This window comes from Sycon ciliatum, chromosome 1 (genome assembly GCF_964019385.1).
Source record: "Sycon ciliatum chromosome 1, ocSycCili1.1, whole genome shotgun sequence".
NCBI lineage: Eukaryota > Metazoa > Porifera > Calcarea > Leucosolenida > Sycettidae > Sycon > Sycon ciliatum.
The window spans coordinates 36,770,749-36,792,027 of NC_088643.1; the positions used below are offsets into that span (position 1 = coordinate 36,770,749).

Consider the following 21,279-nt stretch of genomic DNA (forward strand, 5'->3'; position numbering starts at 1 on the left):
TCTGGCGGAGCTAAGCCGACCGCACGTCATCACTGCGCTGTTCGCTATGGCAACGTATATCATACAATTGGCGATTTGGCGAGTTTGGCTTATCGTATGCAAGCGAGAGATATGCCATTCGAACCGATATCAAATTGTCTTTCATCTGAGCCCTACTTGAAAAATCAATGCGCTTCCCCTTTAACCCTTAGGTGCCGGTAGGTCGATTTCGGCCTATGCTGACAGTGCATACTAAAATCGAGTCACGTACATCGCAGGTGCCTGATTTTTTGTACAGAGACCCTTCAGTAGCTGGCCTGTAGATAGCAATAGAGAAAGTAGGGGGTTGCATTTGAAAAAGTCGGGTCGTGATCAACGACGATCGCGCAGATCAGCGGAAGTCAATCGAGCGTGGCAGCCTACGCATGCGTCCCGCAACACGAACAAAACGTTGCTGTTTCACTTCGTTTTCGACTAGTACAGTTCATGGCTACTGCAGCTGACCTCCGTCATGGATGCTGCAGGAGCGCTTGAGTTGTTTGAAGAGCTGGAGGCCGATGATGCCCCTGTAGAAGAAGAATCAGAAGACGACGATGGTGAATAATCTGACGCTCTTTTCTCTGACGGAAACCTGCCGTCATCAGATGAGGAAGACTGACTCAACGATGATTTGGTTTTCGGTAAATTTCTTGAGAACGGCAGCTCTTGAGATGAGGACAAAATTTCCGACGATGAGCTTCAAGAAGCTGTAGGGCGAGGGCAAGCGCAGCCAGTTCGTGGACGTGCTCCGCTCGCGCTGCGCGGAGGACTTGTTCGCGGCGCTGGTCGAGCTCAGCCAGCTGATGGAACAGCTGATCGTGGCGTGCGTGGCGCGTGTGGCGGAGGCCGTGGACGAGGTAGTGGATTCGGCGTGATGAGTGGTGTTGGCGACCAAGATGTTCTTGGACCAGCGCAGTACCCTGACCCTATTGTAGATTTTTCTGACTTGAAAATTCAAAAATCGGATTTTGCTGTGTCTTGCCATTCAGAATACATACTTTTGTCGCTACATTATCTAAACGGTTGCGGAGATATAGGCTTTCCAAAAAATTGAGCCAAAACTACGAAAAATCTAAAATTCAGTCAGGCACCAAAGGGTTAATAACCAACCGTTATGCTAACAGGCCAACCTCACGAACACTGTACTTCACACTGGTCTCATTCAACCAATCTCTTCACATATTGAAAAATTACATTCTGCGCAACTTATTGTTCACATAGAGAAGCCATGGAGAAGTACTGGTACATGTATTCAGTCGGCTGGCCTCTCTCCTTCTCTCATTCCATCTTCACATTGATAGGGCCCCAGCACGAATATATTGTAGCCAACAAAGCTTTAAAGCTTTACAAGTACATGTAGTTCTTACCGCATCTGACTGCTCCTTGAGTTCATTGAAGATCTGTTGGTACTTGACTGAAGCAACCTTGGCACCCTTGGCCTCCAGAAGCTTACGCAAAACTTTAGTAATGGCTGAGCGACGCGTTCTCTCCGTTGCACTCAGACCAGTGGTCAGGATACCAATGTCGATAGTGCCAGTTCTCGGATCCACGGCCGACTGCTTCAAAGCTTCACGATGCAGTCTGATCAAAGTGTACAGCACAGAAGATAGTGATGGGAGAATGGGGGTAGCTCACAACAGCAATAGCAACAACTGAGCAAAACTCTACGCCAATCCTAATGGGGTACTACTGTACATAATAACAGTCTCTGCTGTGCAGAACAATGAGAAGAAGCAGGTCATCAGGCTTGTCTCTAATTGCCGCATTGTGTCGTTGCCATTGTCGCGCAATAAGTCACTACATTGCTGGCACGCATCCCGAAAAACACGACACAACACTGGGAAAGTCGGCTGTCTATATCCTAATCTGCAACACTGGGAAAGTCGGCTGTCTATATCCTAATCTGCAACACTGGGAAAGTCGGCTGTCTATATCCTAATCTGCAACACTGGGAAAGTCGGCTGTCTATATCCTAATCTGCAACACTGGGAAAGTCGGCTGTCTATATCCTAATCTGGGCATTTACCAGTTTCTACATCAACATACAGGGGGGGGGGGGGGGGCAATGTTGTAACTGGCCCACTACTGTCACTACTGTCAATGCCTCCCTCACCTCTTGGCCTCGTCAACATCCAGCGGCTCAACAACTTCAGCCAGACGCATTTTGGCGTGAGCCTCAGACAAGCGGATTAGTGACTCCAGCTGACGAGGATATGCAGACACACTACCACGCTGGCTACCAATTTTGCGCATCTCTGAAACAATAACAACCATAGCAGCAGCAAAAAAGGCATGCTGAGCACAGCTGGTAGAACTAGAATGTTTAAAAAAAACCCTCAGTCAGCCACTTTCTTTTTCAGGAAAAAAGGTGATCAACAATCGACGAGAAGACACTAATAATTACCCTGGCTATGAAGAGAACCAACTGCACTAGTTCCAAATTCCAAGTGTAAACTCTGACATCCTCAAGAACATTTTTTTCACTGTTTGTAACCATAATTATAATTCCACTCCTAGCCCTTTGTGTACTACCGTAGAATCCCGCGGATAAGCCCGTGGGCTTATCTGTTTCACAAGGACATTTCGCATGGCTTATACGAGAACATGGGCTTATACGCGGGCATAGGCTTATACGCCGACACCAAGTTGTGCTATTGAAAAGTATAAAGGAAGTGAGAAGTACATTGCTGAAAACCACTGTGCAAACAAAAACAACCGATGATTGTGCTGAAATGTACGGGAAAAACCCTAATGTGCATGTACTATGTACATGGTATGGCCAAGAGTCCATAATTTATGGACTCTCGGTATGACCTAAGCCCATGGGCTTGTACGATGAAGCTTTGCAATGTTCGAACAAACCCTGGGCTTATGCGCGGGATTCTACGGTACTGTAAAAGCCTGTAATAAGGCCCTGGGCGGAATAGTTAGTGAAGGTCCAGACCACGGGCATCAATTTGGGCCTGGGCGCTAAGGTGAGAGCTGATACAACGCAAAAAAATTGCAATGGCCAATCTATGCACACTGGGCTATATCAAGTGTCTTAAGCCCCTTCAGCGATGCAAATGGCGCAGATCATAAATTCACCCAGACCAAGTTACTGTAAAAAGGAATGAAAAAACGGGCCAAGTATCACTAGATGTGTACGTACCGACATAAGCATGGATCAGCATTTGTCCAGCCTCATCTCCAAGACGTGGCTTAAGTCCACGAGCGTAGGCGATGTAATCACGTAGTGTGGTACGGTCCTATCAATAACAGGCACACCACCATTGAGAAATCAAAATCACATACCTCAAGATTTACAGCAGTATGAACACCCTGCACGTTGCACATGATATGATCACCCAACACCCACCAAGCTAGGTGAAACAGAGAAAGCGATATGATCACCCAACACTCGTCAAGCTAGGTGAAATAGAGAAAGCAATATGATCACCCAACACCCGTCAAGCTAGGTGAAATAGAGTAAGCAATATGATCAACCAACACCCATCAAGCTAGGTGAAATAGAGTAAGTAATACGAAACACACACACACACACACACACACACACACACACACACACACACACACACACACAGAGCAACAAGGAACAAGAAGACCCCCACCTCACCTCAGCCTCAGGTTGACTGCACCCCTGCGGATGCAGATCTGCATTACTGTTGTCTAGGGCTGGGAGTTTAAAAATTATACTGATAACTCGCATATCGATCGTTAAGAGTGCAATCGATAATCGTTAGTGTTCAAAACAAGTGCTAACGATTTTCTATGATTGCATATCAGTGACGGCATTCTAGCCCTTGCACTCCATCTGATAGTGGATACAAGTGACATCATGTACTTTCAAGTGCAGCAAAATTGATTCGTGGCTTTGAAAGAGATCGGGAAAAGACTTTGCCTTTTAAGTTCATTTTTGGGAGAAGCTGGAGATGAGAGCAGTTGCCTGAGGGTGATGACAAGATTCTTCGCTTTAGAAACAACATGAGGTTCTCGACTTGAGTAGTTCATGTTGATAAACCAGCCAGATATATTACAGATGTCAACAGTGCAGTGCCACAAATTTCTGACGTAGCAAAGGCATCATGGAATTTCTTCATAACCGGTGTTCGATAGAACTGACAAGAATCGATAAAACCAATATATCAATCGTTAAGGATTTTGGTTGATCGTTAGGAGTTATTGAATGATCGTTTCAGCCCTACTGTTGTCACTGTGTGCGCATAGCAATACACGCAACAGCCAACAGCCAACAGCCGAGAGAGAGAGAGAGAGAGAGAGAGAGAGAGAGAGAGAGAGAGAGAGAGAGAGAGAGAGAGAGAGAGAGAGAGAGAGAGAGAGAACGGTCAGGTCCATATCAGCAATGGGAGAAACCTATCTGCACTGCTTGAAGGGCGGAGTTGATTTGGATGTGCATGCTCGGACATACCATGTGCTCTTCCTCCTCTTGTCTCTGGTCCTGATGGTAAAGAGAAACAAGATGACGGGCAAGGCGGCGATCAAACAACTCGTCTTGTGGATCCAGGATCAAGAAAATCAGGTCAAATCTACAAATGCAACACACACAAACACACACACAAACACACACACAAACACACACACAAACACACACACAAACACACACACAAACACACACACACACACGCACACATGCAGAGAGCACATGAAAGTACAAACAGGTTGACACAACAAAACGGCAGTGGCGGCGGCTGATTAGAACATTGGACAAGGTACGAAATGAGGTTATGCCAATGATTTCAGAGCTGGGAGCCCGCGGAACCGCTTATGGGCGCTACAAGGTTCACAGCCAACCAAGCCAAGCACACAAAATAATCGTCAAAATTCCAAACTTTTTCCAAACCTTTTCCAAACCAGAATGAAGTTGAAGACACCACTGCAGCTGTACTTATGGTTGATAAATATGGTGGTAAAGACACACCTGGCAATATGGCGGTAAATACACGCCTGCCCACGCACGCTCTCTAGGCTGCAAAGTTCTGGCACAGAGCTCTCCTTCTCACCACCACCATCATCAGTTCGCGCCTGGCGCCTAGTCGATGCATGGTTGGTGGTATCCGACATAGCAGGCTGGTACATCAAGTAGCGCATGGCACATAGAAGATGACACAGCAGCGACATAGCTCGATTGTGACGTACCTTTTGTCTCCGCTGGACTCATCAGGCAATCTTCTTCTTGGATGTCTTCATATGGAGCTTGACTCGGGAGAATGACGCCAGGCGCGAACTGATGGTGGTGGTGGTGAGAAGGAGAGCTCTGTGCCAGAACTTTGCAGCCTAGAGAGCGTGCGTGGGCAGGCGTGTATTTACCGCCATATTGCCAGGTGTGTCTTTACCACCATATTTATCAACCTTTTGTCCTTTTCCAAACCAATTTCAAGAATTTCCAAACCCACAAACGGCAGTTCTTGGTTTGAATATGATAGTGGTCAAGTCGCTTGGTTGCGAGTTATCAACTAGCTAGTAGCCACTAACTGGCGCTAAGTAGACAGCAGAACCGCTTATGGGCGCTATGTATGCAGCGTGTGAGTCGGTAGCGCAGCGCTGTGCCATGACTTCGCCAAAGCATCTTTTAAAAATGATGGTGCAATCGCATAACCTCTATAGGGAGGGAACTCTGCAGTTCATTTATTGGCAACTGGCACCCGAACTTTTTAATCGCGCCTCCGTTCTATTTTTCGTACGGTAAATTCCCAAAAGTGGTCTTTAGTATGCTCTCAGCATCGTAGCGGGAGAGTTTTAACCCTTTATGTACTGAAAAATTGTACACAGACTGAATTTGATCTCGACTTTCGAGCTTCGTAACTCTGGAACCACACATCGGAGCGCTTCAGCGATTGTTTTAATGGACAGCTGGGAGTTTTCTCTTTGACTTACATATTTTAGTTTTTGGATATAACCCAGAAATGACTGAGTTACGATCGATTGAAAATTTGAAAAGTTTCGATCCCAGGGGATCGAAAGTTGTACAGTCCGTACACAAAGGGTTAAATGAACGGACTGTAAGTAAATTGGTCACATACCAGTACATGTGCATAGCCTCTTTACTGACGGACCATGAACTTATCCATGAACTTATCCATCACGGATTATCGATAAATTCAACAAATTTCAAACTATCGTAACTTGGTCAATTCTAAGCAGTTTGGAGAAAACGAAATACAGTACGTATAGGCCGTCGAAGTCGGACGTCACTGCTTTTTGACAACGCGTAGTTACTTGGCCAAGACAAACAAGAGTCGCGTCACCTGCGCTTGTTGTGTTTCCAGTGGCAGCATGCACTCGCCAGCAGTGAACACAGCATCATTTTGACTGAGGAGCGTGCGGGCGAGAATATTTGTTACAACTAAACTACTAATTGTGGCGGAGTTTGTAGTTTTCATTTTGTAGAGAAGGAGAAGCTGTAGTTGAATTTTTGCTTACCCACTGCTGTGCCTGTACTGTTGTTCGGCAATACATGCACATGTAGTTGCCGGCCAAGAAAGAATGATGGGTGTCTCTGTAATTTCTATCGAGACGATAGCTGATTTATTTTGGTTCTGAGACAAACCAACTCTGGGCTCATTTCCTTGTCCAGCGGCAAGCAAAAATCAGAACTCCTTATCTCTCAGGTGCTGGTGAACACTCAGCAGGAAACACTGCAGCATCCTTCTGCGCAGGTCATGAGTGGAAATATTATGACGTTCCGCCCCTCACAGATTTGAACCTCCTCGTGGACAACTTTTTCCTTCTTTTTCCCTGAATACGCCATTTCTTCTTTTTCCCTGAATACGCCATTTCCGAAGGAAAAAGAGGCTTTACAGCAGGAATTTGCCCAAAAAATCCGCAAAAAAATCCACGGTTCGCGTGCGACTCGGCTGAAGGCCGAGTTTTCCGCATCCGCAGAAAAAAATATTTTTGTTTTCCTGCTCAGCAAGGGTGTGACTTGACATACCGTAAAGTTCCGTGTATACGCCCACTCGAAATAACACCCATGCCCGAAATATCGCCAATCGAATCGACATCCACACTCAAAGCCCGCGAGTTCGCCCATGCCCGAAAACCGCCCAGAGTGATGCTGTACCTGTGTATGCAAACGGTCTTGGTATCCTCCAGCCGTATACGAACGTACCATATCTATATCGTACGTATACGAACGTACTATATCTTGACGTACATGTACGTCATCAGAGCCGGGGCGTCATTCAGGATGATGTACATGTACGTCATCCGCGGTGAAAGAGTTAAGAGAGCATGTCTGAGAATACCAAAGTATGTGTGCAAGTGGATCTCTCCGATTTCGCTCAAAATTTGCAGGTAGGTTCCCTTTGGGGTGTGGATCGATTATGCAAAGCCCTTGAAAAAGTTTCTGAAGGGAACCTTGAAATTTGCATACCCCTCAAAAATGGCCGAAATATCACATTATTTATGGGTCTAGAAACGAGTCACGCCACAGCGTATACGAACAAGCTATGAACAAAACTCCATCAAGCCAACATTGCCTCACCTTAGAAGAGTTCCTGGAGCAGTACCGCTTAGCCACGCCAGCATCCCAGAAGACGAGGTCCATCACCCCCTGACGCCACAAATGATCGTCTTGAAAATAGCCAATTTACAAGCGCTGGCAAAACAGCCAGCTACGTCCTCAATTGGCCAGAACTATACACCGGCAGATAGTAGAACACCTCTTCTAGCGCTGAGGACATGTCCCCCATCTTCCTTTTGGGGTTTTCTTGAAATAAACTTTTTTGAATTTTTCCACTCGACCATGCTGAAATACGGCCAAAGTCATACCTGCGCAGGAAAGCTCGCCACTCCGCGACGTCTCCTCAGCAATTTCTACTCCAACACTACTCCCAAGGCCGCAGAACAACATGTAGTGTTGACTCTGACAAGGAAAAGCAGCGGTGATCACTTGTCTCTCCAAACGACAAGCTTCTCCTTGCGCCACCAATAATTTTTTGTGCGACTGTTGCTGAAAAAGTGACTGAAGGCCTGAGCGCAGTTTTTGAATTTTATTGCAAGATGCACGGTGAAATCACGTGCCTTGTGACGCAAGAATGCCAAGTCGCGTGGCCCACGGCTCACGAGATTTCAGAGTCACCTTTGTCAAGTGCGCTTGTTACTCGCCTTGAACGCCCGTTGGTCTGGAAGTGATCACACTTGTGTTGTTACGGCGCTGAAGAACACGCTGACCGTGTTGTAGGCCTACGAACCGGGACTTTCCCTGACCATGTAGGTCGAAGACCAGTGAAATGATGATGAAATCACATTCTTTATGACGTAAGAAATCTCTCATGCAGTTCACGCGACAAGTGCGTGCAGCCAGTGCTGCTCGCGTGCCAGTCAACACAAAGGGACCGAGCTAGTCGCTTTTGTCGAGCATCGACATGAAAACAAGGGACTTTTACTGTTGGACTATGTTCGGGATTGCAGGAGGTAAGTGTGAAAGACGAATAACTCTCCATGCTGTACGGGGCATATTCCAACGGCTTGCTGCCATTGCAACACTCCTAGGACAGTTTGTGGGGGTTCTCAGCAGTTCAAGCAGGAAATGAAGCTCATCTTACCTCTGCCATCATGGTCTGTTCCGAGTAGCGTTCCAGGCACATTCGCGATCGATGGCCGCGTAACGTGATGCAGGAAGCGTCATCCTACGTCACAGAGCACGCGATCTCACCGTGCATCTTGCAATAAAATTCGAAAACTGCGCTCAGGCCTTCAGTCACTTTTGCATCAACAGTCGCACAAAAAATTATTGGTGGCGCAAGGAGAAGCTTGTCGTTTGGAGTGACAAGTGATCACCGCTGCTTTTCCTTGTCAGAGTCAACACTACACTTTGTTCTGCGGCCTTGGGAGTAGTGTTGGAGTAGAAATTGCTGAGGAGACGTCGCGGAGTAGCGAGCTTTCCTGCGCAGGTATGACTTTGGCAGTATTTCAGCACGGTCGAGTGGAAAAATTCAAAAAAGTTTATTTCAAGAAAACCCCAAAAGGAAGATGGGGGACATGTCCTCAGCGCTAGAAGAGGTGTTCTACTATCTGCCGGTGTATAGTTCTGGCCAATTGAGGACGTAGCTGGCTGTTTTGCCAGCGCTTGTAAATTGGCTATTTTCAAGACGATCATTTGTGGCGTCAGGGGGTGATGGACCTCGTCTTCTGGGATGCTGGCGTGGCTAAGCGGTACTGCTCCAGGAACTCTTCTAAGGTGAGGCAATGTTGGCTTGATGGAGTTTTGTTCATAGCTTGTTCGTATACGCTGTGGCGTGACTCGTTTCTAGACCCATAAATAATGTGATATTTCGGCCATTTTTGAGGGTATGCAAATTTCAAGGTTCCCTTCAGAAACTTTTTCAAGGGCTTTGCATAATCGATCCACACCCCAAAGGGAACCTACCTGCAAATTTTGAGCGAAATCGGAGAGATCCACTTGCACACATACTTTGGTATTCTCAGACATGCTCTCTTAATATGGACATGTACGCAAAAACTATGTGTTGCCCCAATACACAACATACAAACATTCTTATCAGTCATAGAAATAAACCTATACAGAATGAGGCACCTCCCTGTACACACACATACACATACCGTTACAGACAGACAACCATACAGCCAGACAAACATACAGCCAGACAAACATACAGCCAGACAAACATAGAGACAGGCACACAAAAGCGTACCTGGACAACAGGGTATGTGGCAGTTGGATATTGTCAACTGTTGTCAACTTGGGATTCCAACGGGACTCCCGTGGGTTGGCAGCAGCTAGAATGGACGTCCTTGCATTGAGCGAGCAGATGATACCAGCTTTTGCAATGGACAACGTTTGTTGTTCCTGAGAAAATACACACACAATGCGTCACACACACAGACACACACAGACACACACACACACAGACACACACACCATTGGACCTTTGGAAAGCCCATCGCCGAAGGCGATGATAGCTATTAGGCGAGGCAGTAGTGCTTGTGTCGGGATAAATCATTCGGACGGCGAAAGTCGCGGCCGCAGACACACACGCAGACACACACGCACACACACACGCACACACACACACACACACACACACACACACACACACACACACACACACACATGGCAGAAGTAGAGGACAGTGTAGCAGTGACAGGATACCCATAGCTACACAGTACAAAATAAAGTAATACAGTAATTATACTACACAGCAGCAGCAGTAGCTAGGACAATGATACGTCCTGCTAGTATTAGGCACTGCAGGTCCTGCTAGTATTAGGCATTCCAGGCGGGTTTTTTTCAAAACCAGAAATATTCGTTTTTTTCTTTCCTGAATCCGATTCAGATAGGTTTAGGAAGACTCCACAGAAAATTTGAAGCAAAAAGAATAACCTAGCACAGAGATAAAGCCACCCAAAGTTGGAGAATTGTCTAACGGCAGTATCAGCTTTCACAGGCGTCTGCTTTTCCCAAATTGTCGAAGTCACATGGATGGCTTTGCCAAGTCATGGCCTTGAGAATGTCCCCTTTCACTAGCAATGGTGCACTGTGGTGGGAAGTGGGAGTTGTGCTAGGAGCTGAAAGGCTGAGCGAGATACAACAGTGTATTGCCTATGACATCATAAATATCCAACCGGAACTTCACAGCATGGAAAAATAAAATCACGCAACCGCATCACTACAGTTGCCTTTTTTAGTGAAGCGAGACTGCATATGTGACAGGAAAATGAATCATTCCCAAAATATCCATCAACACGTAATGGCAGGGCGGGACACTGTTATATCTCGCTCTCAACTCCTAGCACAACTCCCACTTCCCGTCACAATGCACCATTGCTAGCGAAATGGGAAATTGCGCATCGGAGCTTCAAGCTTCGATATAACAGTGCATTCTTCAAAACGCACAAGACACACAAAAAACACGTGGGATAAACATATTCATTCCCATGCATGGGTAACATTACAGTCACAGGACAGGCACCTAAGTGTCCTGATACCAGCAGGTCAGGCTATTGCCTAAACCCCGGGGCTGAGAATGGCTGCAATGTAAGTGGCTGCTGAGAGAGAGAGAGAGAGAGAGAGAGAGAGAGAGAGAGAGAGAGAGAGAGAGAGAGAGAGAGAGAGAGAGAGAGAGAGAGAGAGAGAGAGAGAGAGAGAGAGAGAGAGAGAGAGAGAGAGAGAGAGAGATAGAGAGAGAGCACAATGTGATAAACAACAGAGATTCGGAATAGCACGTTCTTTTCAATAGCAACAACCTGAATAACAGCTGAAGAGTACGAGTATTGCACCCGTTACATGCTGGTTAGCTACCTAAACATGCCCAGAACCATCAGCAAAACAGCCGCAGCATACACCTTACCATGACTTCATGAAGAATGGCACGGGTGCTGTCATTCATCTTGTCGAACTCGTCAATACAGCAAACGCCATTGTCACTAAGTACTAGAGCACCACTGAGATAACAATACCAGCAACACAACCAGCAATAGTAACGCCAACAGCGGCAGCAGCAGCACCACCACCGGCAACAGCAACAGCAACGGATAACACCGTTTCAGTCAAAACAAAAATAGTAAAATACCCAACTGCAACTAAGGCATACAAAACCAAGTATGACAAACTAGTCATCAAACTGATGTAAGAGAAAGACCATCCGAAAAATAGGGCTGGAATGAAGACAGTAGGGCTAAAGGAAATGTGGTCATACTTGTCACACTGCTTATGGCAGAGGGAGAGAAAGCGACAAAGGACTAGTTCTCGCAACTTGCATCGTGTGTGGAACATTTCCAAATCCAAACCCCACACACACACCGCTATCACAACAGAGAGGTCACTAATTTGCAGCCAGGCACTGACATTTTAATACCACCGACTGAAATAAATATCTCACCCAGAGAGCAAAGAGTATTCAGCAAGATAAAGGCGCAGATTAGCATCAAAAACATGCAATGGAAACTGTTTGGACCTGGACCTGTTTGAATGGTCACCCCATACACCATGTAGCACCCTCACAATACTGAACGTTAATTAAAAACCCTCCACACAGGATGAATGGACAAGGGGGCACGAAAGGTTCTTACGTCTGAAGAACTAGCTGCTTTGTCTCTGGGTCCTTTGTGATATAGGCAGTGAGGCCCACCGCCGACGAACCCTTGCCGGACGTGTACTGACCACGTGGTAGCAAGTGATGTACATACTACACATAGATATGCACAGACAGGCATAGGTACACAGATAGGAACCGATACACAGACACACAGACAAAGACAAGGACATAACAACGCGAGTTGAGTGATATGCTCTCACAAGATCATAAGCCCACTTGGTGGGTTACCAACAAACAGTGTGAGCTATCGTTGAGAACCTAGCGTGTATACTGTATAGTACTGTATACTAATCAACCCATATAATTATATCAAGAACACAGACACAAAAAATACACACACACACACACACACAAAAATACACACACACACACACACACACACACACACACACACGCACACACACACACACAGAGAAATCACTTGTTGACTTTCAGTACATGTACTTGTACCTGCAGTAGCTGTGACTTGCTAGTACCCGGGTCACCACACAGCAGAATGTTGACTTCGGAACGAAATGCACTGTGACCAGTGTTAGTCAGGTCCTTCTTGGCGCCACCAAAGAGCTGAAGAAGAACACCTTTCTTGACATCTTCGTTCTCATAGATACTTGGCGCTAAGAGAAAAACAAACAGAACGACATACAGCTCATCCCTAGTATCTATTAAAGGGAGAACCCTACGGCATAGCAGCCTACATTTAGCTACTGTTGATCGATTTGGTACTAGAGTTAACCAAATTCACTCCACCTACACCATCATTGCAAAGCATACTGCAGTCAACTGCATTTAGAATTTAATGGTGTGCTTTTAGCTGGCCTAAAAGGTCTCAAGTTACATGTTAGGACAACTGTTAAAGGGGAAGTTAAGGCAAAAATTAAAATTTCACCAGTTGTAGTCTTCGGGGTGCTGAGTCGAATGGTCGTGGTCCGAGGAAGCTGAGACGCTCCCTTCCTACTTGAATCCCAATCGAACTCGCGCACTTCCACTGAAACTGGGTGACTGCGCCCTACTAGATGGGGATTTGTATGCAAAATGTCACTAAAAGCGCCATTTCGTTCTTATAAAAGCACGGATGACCGCGATTGGCCCATATGTTGTAGTCTTTTGGACGCCGAGTCGACTGGTTTTGGTCCGAAAAGGCTGCGATGCAGCGTTCCTCCTTTATTCCCAATCGAACATGGTTGAACAAGCGGTCACGTGCTCCTGGGTGCCCAAATCACCTGGTCACCACGCCAGCAGGCGACAACTTTCACACCAAGGTTCCACTCGAGTGACAGGATTGCACCCAAAAAAGGTCAAACAGGCTAGTAAGTTGTACCCTGCAGGCATGGTGACCAGGTGACTAGCGTACGCAGGAGCACGTGACCGCTTGTTCAACCATGTTCGATTGGGAATAAAGGAGGAACGCTGCATCGCAGCCTTTTCGGACCAAAACCAGTCGACTCAGCGTCCAAAAGACTACAACATATGGGCCAATCGCGGTCATCCGTGCTTTTATAAGAACGAAATGGCGCTTTTAGTGACATTTTGCATACAAATCCCCATCTTGTAGGGCGCAGTCACCCAGTTTCAGTGGAAGTGCACGAGTTCGATTGGGATTCAAGTAGGAAGGGAGCGTCTCAGCTTCCTCGGACCACGACCATTCGACTCAGCACCCCGAAGATTACAACTGGTGAAATTTTAATTTTTGCCTTAACTTCCCCTTTAACAAACGTGTGCATTGTCAAAGCATAACATACCAAGTGCACGTGCTAGTCGCTCGTAGATATCTGGCAGCTGGGAGAGCTCCTTGAGCTGCTCAATACGCTCTGCAGTCAGTGACTTCTCCAGGCTGTATGCAACGGAACAACACAACAAGCAGCAAAAACTCAGAGAAGGAAATGAAGCAAACCAAGAATAATACCGGTATAGATGTGGAAAGCCCACTTGCTGCAGCAAACTTACACATGGCCCGATGTCTGAGACTTTCGACCTTCGGGGCTACGTTTTTTTTATTTAGAGAAAAAGTCACATATGCACGCGAAAAAGCACGCACATGCGCGCATGCCAAAAGCACACACACACACACACATGCACGCAAAAAGCACGCACACACACACACACACACACACACACACACACACACACAGCTAGCAGAACTGGCGAAACAGATGAAACAAAGGAGTAGAACGGACGACTGCTGTACTGTAACAACCTGACAGTAAACAATGACTGAAAAAGAACGGGAGGAAAAACACTGCCAAATTTCACATCACACAAAAACTGTCCACGAAAGATCCACCAAGCAAAAGGAGTGTGGGCATCCGAAATCCCACCAGAACTCCACTGGCAGTTCTTCCACGTTGAAGATGTAAGCGGCAGGGCTGGGCCTCACACAATCCGACAAACTTCCACAACGCTTGAACAGTGTACTCGTAACGACGAAAGTTTGAAGCGTTTCAATTTCCACCATTCTGCCATTGCTACCTTCCTCTTCGCTCTTGCTCGTCCACTCCACTGTAAACAACTCGTTCCAGCGCTCCACAGACCAATCTGCAATCCCCACCACTGCTACCTTTCAGCTTAGATGACATTACAGCACTCGAGGGACAGCTACTCCACTGCAAGTGGTGGACCACGGCCGACGCAGCAGTGACAATATCGAAATAATTTGTCCTGAAAACTACATCGCAATTCCGCGTTCCAATCTTTCAGCGCTACTTTGGCAGTGTACGAAGGTGCTCCAGGGTCGACTCTGGCTATGCCAGAGTTGCACTGGGCAGGCAAAGAGCTCTAGAGAAAGCCAGAAAGCGGAGCTCAGAAAGTGTAACCTGCTCCCAAGGAGCACACACACACACACACACACACACGCACACTGTCTGTCCTGAACATTGCCGTTTCCGGTTACATGTCCCCTCGTGTGAGGGGCCGACAGGCATGGAGAGTTGGGTCGAGGCGCTGTGTCGCATCAACGACCTAGCGAGATTTCCTAGCCATTTCATACACACACACACACACATACACACACACATACACACACACACACACACACACACACACACACACAGGATACATACTCGTCCTCGCGACCATGCAGACGGTCACCATCAGTCTTCATAAATTGCACAGCATCAATGTACGTCTTGAAGACAGCTTTGAAGTTGCGCATGCGCGGGTGGACGCGAAGCGGTGCTGCACGGTAAATGCCCGTGACTGAGACCCTGCACAACAGCCGCGAGAAAAAAGATTTGAAACAACAACAGTAGTAAACACAGTATTATGGTATAGTCATATCATAGCTTATCACTCTCTTACTCCCATTGAATATTGCTCTGCCGAAGTAGTCAAATAGAATTATATTCCTGCATGTTTCACTCCTTAAGGCTATATAGAGATTATTGACTGCTTATAGTTGACTCGTTTTAGGGATCGAACACATGCTTTGGTTTGGATTGGATTTTTAATTTATAGTGGTGACTATAACAGACAATTGCCTAATAACAATAGACCCACTCGAGGGAAAGATGCAAAAAGATATGAATAATTAATATAATAGACTACCGGTATTGGATAGGTTTGTCGTGATGAATCGACTTCTGTAATGTTGACTTCATACGAGGTCAATACGCCTGACCTGACTCGTACGCTATGGTTCCCCTTAGTATTTCTCACCTTGCTTCGTCTCATGGTGGGAGCTGCATACTCTCATGGTGGCAGCTGCATACTCTTGTCTCATGGTGGCAGCTGCATACTCTCATGGTGGGAGCTGCATACTCTTGTCTCATGGTGGCAGCTGCATACTCTTGGGCAGCTATGGACTACTCTTGCTACCCCCCCCCCAGCCATAAAATAACGTTACTGCCGTTACTACATAAGGCATACACTGCATCCGCCGTCCACACACATACCAAGGCATACACTGCATCCGCCGTCCACACACATACCAAGGCATACACTGCATCCGCCGTCCACACACATACCAAAGCATACACTGCATCTGCCGTCCACACACATGCCAAGGCATACACTGCATCTGCCGTCCACACACATGCCAAGGCATACACTGCATCTGCCGTCACAATGTGCCATTGCTTGTGAAATGGGACATTGCATATCCACACACATATCAAGGCATACACTGCATCCGCCGTCCACACATATACCAAGGCATACACTGCATCCGCCGTCCACACACATGCCAAGACATACACTGCATCTACCGTCCACACACATACCAAGGCACACACTGCATCTGCCGTCCACACACATACCCAGGCATACACTGCATCTGGCGTCCACACACATACCAAGGCATACACTACGTCTGCCGTCCACAAACATACCCAGGCATACACTGTATCTGCCGTCCACACACACACCAAGGCATACACTGCATCTGCCGTCCACGCACACACCAAGGCATACACTACGTCCGCCGTCCACACACATGCCAAGGCATACACTACGTCTGCCGTCCACAAACATACCAAGGCATACACTGCATCTGCCGTCCACACACATGCCAAGGCATCCACTTCCGCCGTCCACGCAGATACCAAGGCATGCACTGCATCTGCCGTCCACACACATGCCAAGGCATACACTACGTCCGCCGTCCACACACATGCCAAGGCATACACTACGTCTGCTGTCTACGCACATACCAAGCAATGGCCTTACTTACCGATCACCAGGCTGCACGGAATCGACAAGGTTGTTGTGTGCGTATACCATGATAGTGTGAGGTGTCTGGCCAGGTGGCATGTCGTCTGAAAGTAAACAAACACCAAACGCCCACACTCAATCAGAGTGTGATGCTCCTGTGCTCCGAACTGTCTCGCATCTACTCAACCCTACAACTGGCAACGAGTACAAGTTCAAAGCAGAATCAGCAAATAAATAGAGCAGTAAGGTACATGCACACCCACCCACCTGCACCCACATAATTATACACACCCACATAATTATACACACCCACATATATATACACACCCACATATATATACACACCCACATAATTATACACACCCACATAATTATACACACCCACATATATATACACACCCACATATATATACACACCCACATAATTATACACACCCACATAATTATACACACCCACATATATATACACACCCACATAATTATACACACCCACTACGTGTATATAGATATGAGCCGAGCCAAGCAAAGAGGTGGCTTAGCCATAATTTTTGGGAACTTATTTGTTCATGCCAAAGTGGTGTCTACCTATCCAGCTTCCATCATGAAAATTCTGGTGCCCATCTGAAATGTGTATGTGACCTAAATAAGCAAACATTGTGCACATGTAACAGAATGCCTGGTATCAATGACACAAAGGATTTGGAGACCTGCCCAAACACCAAAAAACATGGGACACCAAATGGAGACAAAGTTTAGCAGGTGTGCAAGCAATGCAAGAAGAACAAGCGCCTGTGTTCTAATTAGAAGACCCAAGAAAGAAGAAAAACTGATCTACGTATCTCATGTCATTTCATCACGCAACACGAATTTTCATATCCTTCAGTGATGTTGTGACTATATTTTCGCTGGGCTGGGAAACGTCGCATCTTACCAAGACAGTCCGTCATACTCTCTCCAATCACCTATGCCAGCATGAATTAATCCTTTCATGTAGCTCGTAGTGTTGTGCCAGAGATCAAGCTCCAATGGTGTACTGCCCTTGCACCTAGGTCCAGCATACTGCACATCGCTAAAAAGCGACACTGGTTCTTTGTCCGTACTAGTCCATGTCATTCTCCTTCCCTGGTAAGGATAGTGGTAGAAGGCGCCACGGGACGGTACGCTAGCAGGTAGAGTCCATGCATCGCTACGTCGTGTGGCACTATTTCCGTGAAATGAGGAAATTTTGGAATCCAGTACGCCACGTCATGAACACTTGAAGGTAGCCAAAACAAAGTGAAACATCGCAAGAGCCAACTCACTAGGCAGCTTGTCAGAACGATAGTCGGAAGGCTTGTAGACGTCTCCCCATAGCTATATTAGCCGCTCTAGTCGTGGCCACAATGAGAAACACAGCCATTATGAATGAGCGAGTCTCCACATTCTCCAGAACGCTCCATTACGATCTCTAGCAGAGCTGAGAAATCCCCACAACGATGAAAGAGGGAACACTGAAGAAGTGTTGGTCAAAAATAAAAAAGGCCTCTTTCTTCTTCTCCGCTTGCAAACTTGGGGGCGTTCGTTTTTGATCTACAGGTTTTGGTAGAAACTAATTCTTTCGGTAGAGGTGTTCGTTTTTTCTACTCAAAAGGGTAGAGTCTACTTTCCTCTACCGGCTCTACCAGGAAAAAGTTGGAAGAAGCCGGTAGAAGTTGGTAGAGGTACGGGATTTCCAGCAAGATCAAGGAGCTGTACACAACTATCGATATCTCCCTGGGGTTACCAACTGAAACTGCCTACGCCGACGATGTGGATTTCGTGACTACTGATGGTGAGAGGCTGAGGACCCTCCTTCCAACCATATCCAACAAGCTCCTCGAATGGGATTTGAAAGTGAATGAGACCAAAACAGAGCACACGCACATCGAACGGCACACTGATCGCATCGAGGAGGAGTGGCGAACCACCAAGAAACTCGGGTCCCTATTAGGTGATGCCGAGGATATGCTACGGCGACAGCAACTGGCAACTGTTGCCTTTGGTAAACTCTGGACGCTGTGGATCCGTAGGTCGCTAGTTTCGGAGGATCTCCGCATCCGGCTCTATAATGCCTTTGTACTCCCTGTACTCTGCTACAATTGTGCAACATGGGCACCAACGAAACAGCAGCTGAGCCGTATTGAGGCCTTCCACCGAAAACAGCTGCGGGCGCTAATCGGCATTGTGTTCCCGAATCGGATTAGGAACGAGAGGCTCTATGAGCGTACCGGCGCGGTTCCTCTCGGCATTATCATCTTGAGAGCTAGGTGGAGGCTCTTTGGGCACGTCCTCCGGCTCCCGGCTGACTCCCCACCATCACTGGCCATGGGAGCGTACTTCGCAGAGCCTCGCCCAGCGGGCTGGAGGGGACGACCAAGACACACACTACCAACGCTACTACACAACTCCATACAGAAGAGAAACATTTCATGCACATATCGTGAAAACTACTAAATCCGGTAGAATAGCGTTCGTGCACCTACCTCTACCGTCTACCTCTATCGGTAGAGTTACTCTACTCTACTCGACTCTACTGCACTGCACTGCACTGTACTGCACTGTACTCTACCAGGTAGCTAAAAACGAACACAGCCTTGAAAGTGAAATATATTCGCGATCACACTCGAGTAGAATTTTGCTGTGACGTTTTTGGCGATTTTCTCGATTTGTTGGCAAAACGCTAAGCCACTTTTTAGCGTGGCGCGGCTCATATACTGATACAAGCAATAGGCTCAGTACTCCTACATAGAATTTTACACACTCGTACAGATGACAATCGGAACCAGATCAGACTTACACCAATGTCTACCAAACACCCGGGCTCAAAAAACACACACCGAGTATTTACTCAGTGTGTGTTTTTCGGAGCCCGGGATGAAACATTATTTGTTATGTTCATACACAACAAACAAGTACCGAGAACATACCAGGGGCCTCCTGCAGCTTGATGATTTGCCGATCGGAAAAGTGCGAGCGATTGTGTATCAGCTGCATGCTGTAGTTTGTGCTGCAGTTTCTACACAGGGTCGGCTCAGCAATGCGGCCACGATCAATTTCAACAGTTTGTGTGAACTGGCAGACAACACAGCGGAAGAAGGCTGCATGAGGAATGACAACACATCAACAGAAAACGTCTTGTAAATACATGTTGAAAAATCATTCAAGCTACTCCCGTTAGAAAAACATTTGGCATTTGCTGCTGCAGCAGGGGCAGCAGCAGCAGCACCACCAGCTCTGCGGTTTCTACTCTGCATGCAAAGAACACGACTGTGTTTGCCAAGAGCACCAAAACAAGAAAGAACACTTCGAATGCACACCACCAATACCACTGAACTTTCCATACACACGCGTACCTTCTCGCATTTCAGGAATAGGATTGGATGTCCGGATGACCATTCCGGATACAGTCACTAGCTGATCAATGTCTTCCGGATTTAGCGATCGCATGTGAGTGGTGCGCTCAACACCAAATGGCCGCACCTGGATCTGGTGCGAGAGCTGTGTGTTTGGGTAGTTTTCAAAGAATAGCTGATTAGTGGCCATGTCCAAGATCGGGATGACTTCCTGTGGATAGTGCACCAGCTGACGATACAGTTCATTGTTGAATTGGCGGATGTGTGAGCAATCCACGGTGAGGAAAGGAGTTTCCAGCATGTGAATCTACAATTCCGATAGAAAGAGACATGATAACATCTCCATTGTGCACTGATTACATCAATGGTACTCTAGTCTACACTACACACACCAACAAGTAACCACTACTTCAAAAGTATGCATGGCTCAGCTTTGAGGACACACAGTCAAAACGATCGTTTCAGTTCACCCAAACACACAGACAGAGATACAGTACATGCATATCCACACATGAGTCATTAGTGAAGGACCCACCTCTTCCATCCTCTGCATGTACATTGGCAAGCGGTTGTCAATGAGTGGCTCGTCTTCGTTCTGTACGTCAAACGTCTCCAGGAACTGACGGAAGCGGTCTTTAGTCTCCTGTACACTAACATCTGTTCCCCAGACAACGAGACGCATGGCGGCGTTGGCATCTGTGCCCGTGCTGGCACCAACGTTGCTAGTGAGACCGGATGGTTCTGCTGATGATGTAGGCTCGGGCTGTTGGCACAGCGTTGAGAAAGCACATCAGACAGACACATACACTGTAATGCACCACATATGTTTTCACATCATTCTATCACTGTAGAATTCTACAATGACATACACGTGAGAATTCACACATACAAACAACCATCGTCTGGACACACTTCCAGATCATTTCGCAACAGTAGAACACATCTCGTCACAAAATAACAAGGTCCTGAAAAAAGTGAAAAAAGTGAAATAGTGCTAGATAAAAAGACTCGGGTGGAGAGCCAAGGATAAATTTATAAGAAGAAAAGAGGACCAAAGAGCTACAAGTTACGCTATAATCTCCACTAACACCACCAGTTGCTTTACAATCAGCTCATACCACAACATTGCACGTCACTGACCAACGGTACTGACGTTCTACACCTAA

General features: G+C 46.8%; 1 protein-coding gene across 1 annotated transcript in view; it reads right to left on the reverse strand.

Annotated features, from left to right (window-relative positions):
- The window catches only part of LOC135823888 (DNA replication licensing factor mcm4-B-like), a 32,403-nt gene that overhangs the window by 6,443 nt on the left and 4,681 nt on the right, over positions 1–21,279 (reverse strand). Inside the window, exons 4-17 of the mRNA XM_065336757.1 lie at positions 20,649–20,876; positions 20,114–20,420; positions 19,688–19,858; positions 16,762–16,846; positions 15,155–15,298; positions 13,838–13,929; positions 12,549–12,712; positions 12,073–12,188; positions 11,352–11,445; positions 9,696–9,850; positions 4,448–4,565; positions 3,170–3,266; positions 2,132–2,273; positions 1,386–1,599 (exon numbers count right to left, since the gene is read on the reverse strand). Of these exons, the coding sequence (XP_065192829.1) occupies positions 1,386–1,599; positions 2,132–2,273; positions 3,170–3,266; positions 4,448–4,565; positions 9,696–9,850; positions 11,352–11,445; positions 12,073–12,188; positions 12,549–12,712; positions 13,838–13,929; positions 15,155–15,298; positions 16,762–16,846; positions 19,688–19,858; positions 20,114–20,420; positions 20,649–20,876 (2,127 nt within the window). The remainder of the gene's footprint in view (positions 1–1,385; positions 1,600–2,131; positions 2,274–3,169; positions 3,267–4,447; positions 4,566–9,695; positions 9,851–11,351; positions 11,446–12,072; positions 12,189–12,548; positions 12,713–13,837; positions 13,930–15,154; positions 15,299–16,761; positions 16,847–19,687; positions 19,859–20,113; positions 20,421–20,648; positions 20,877–21,279) is intronic.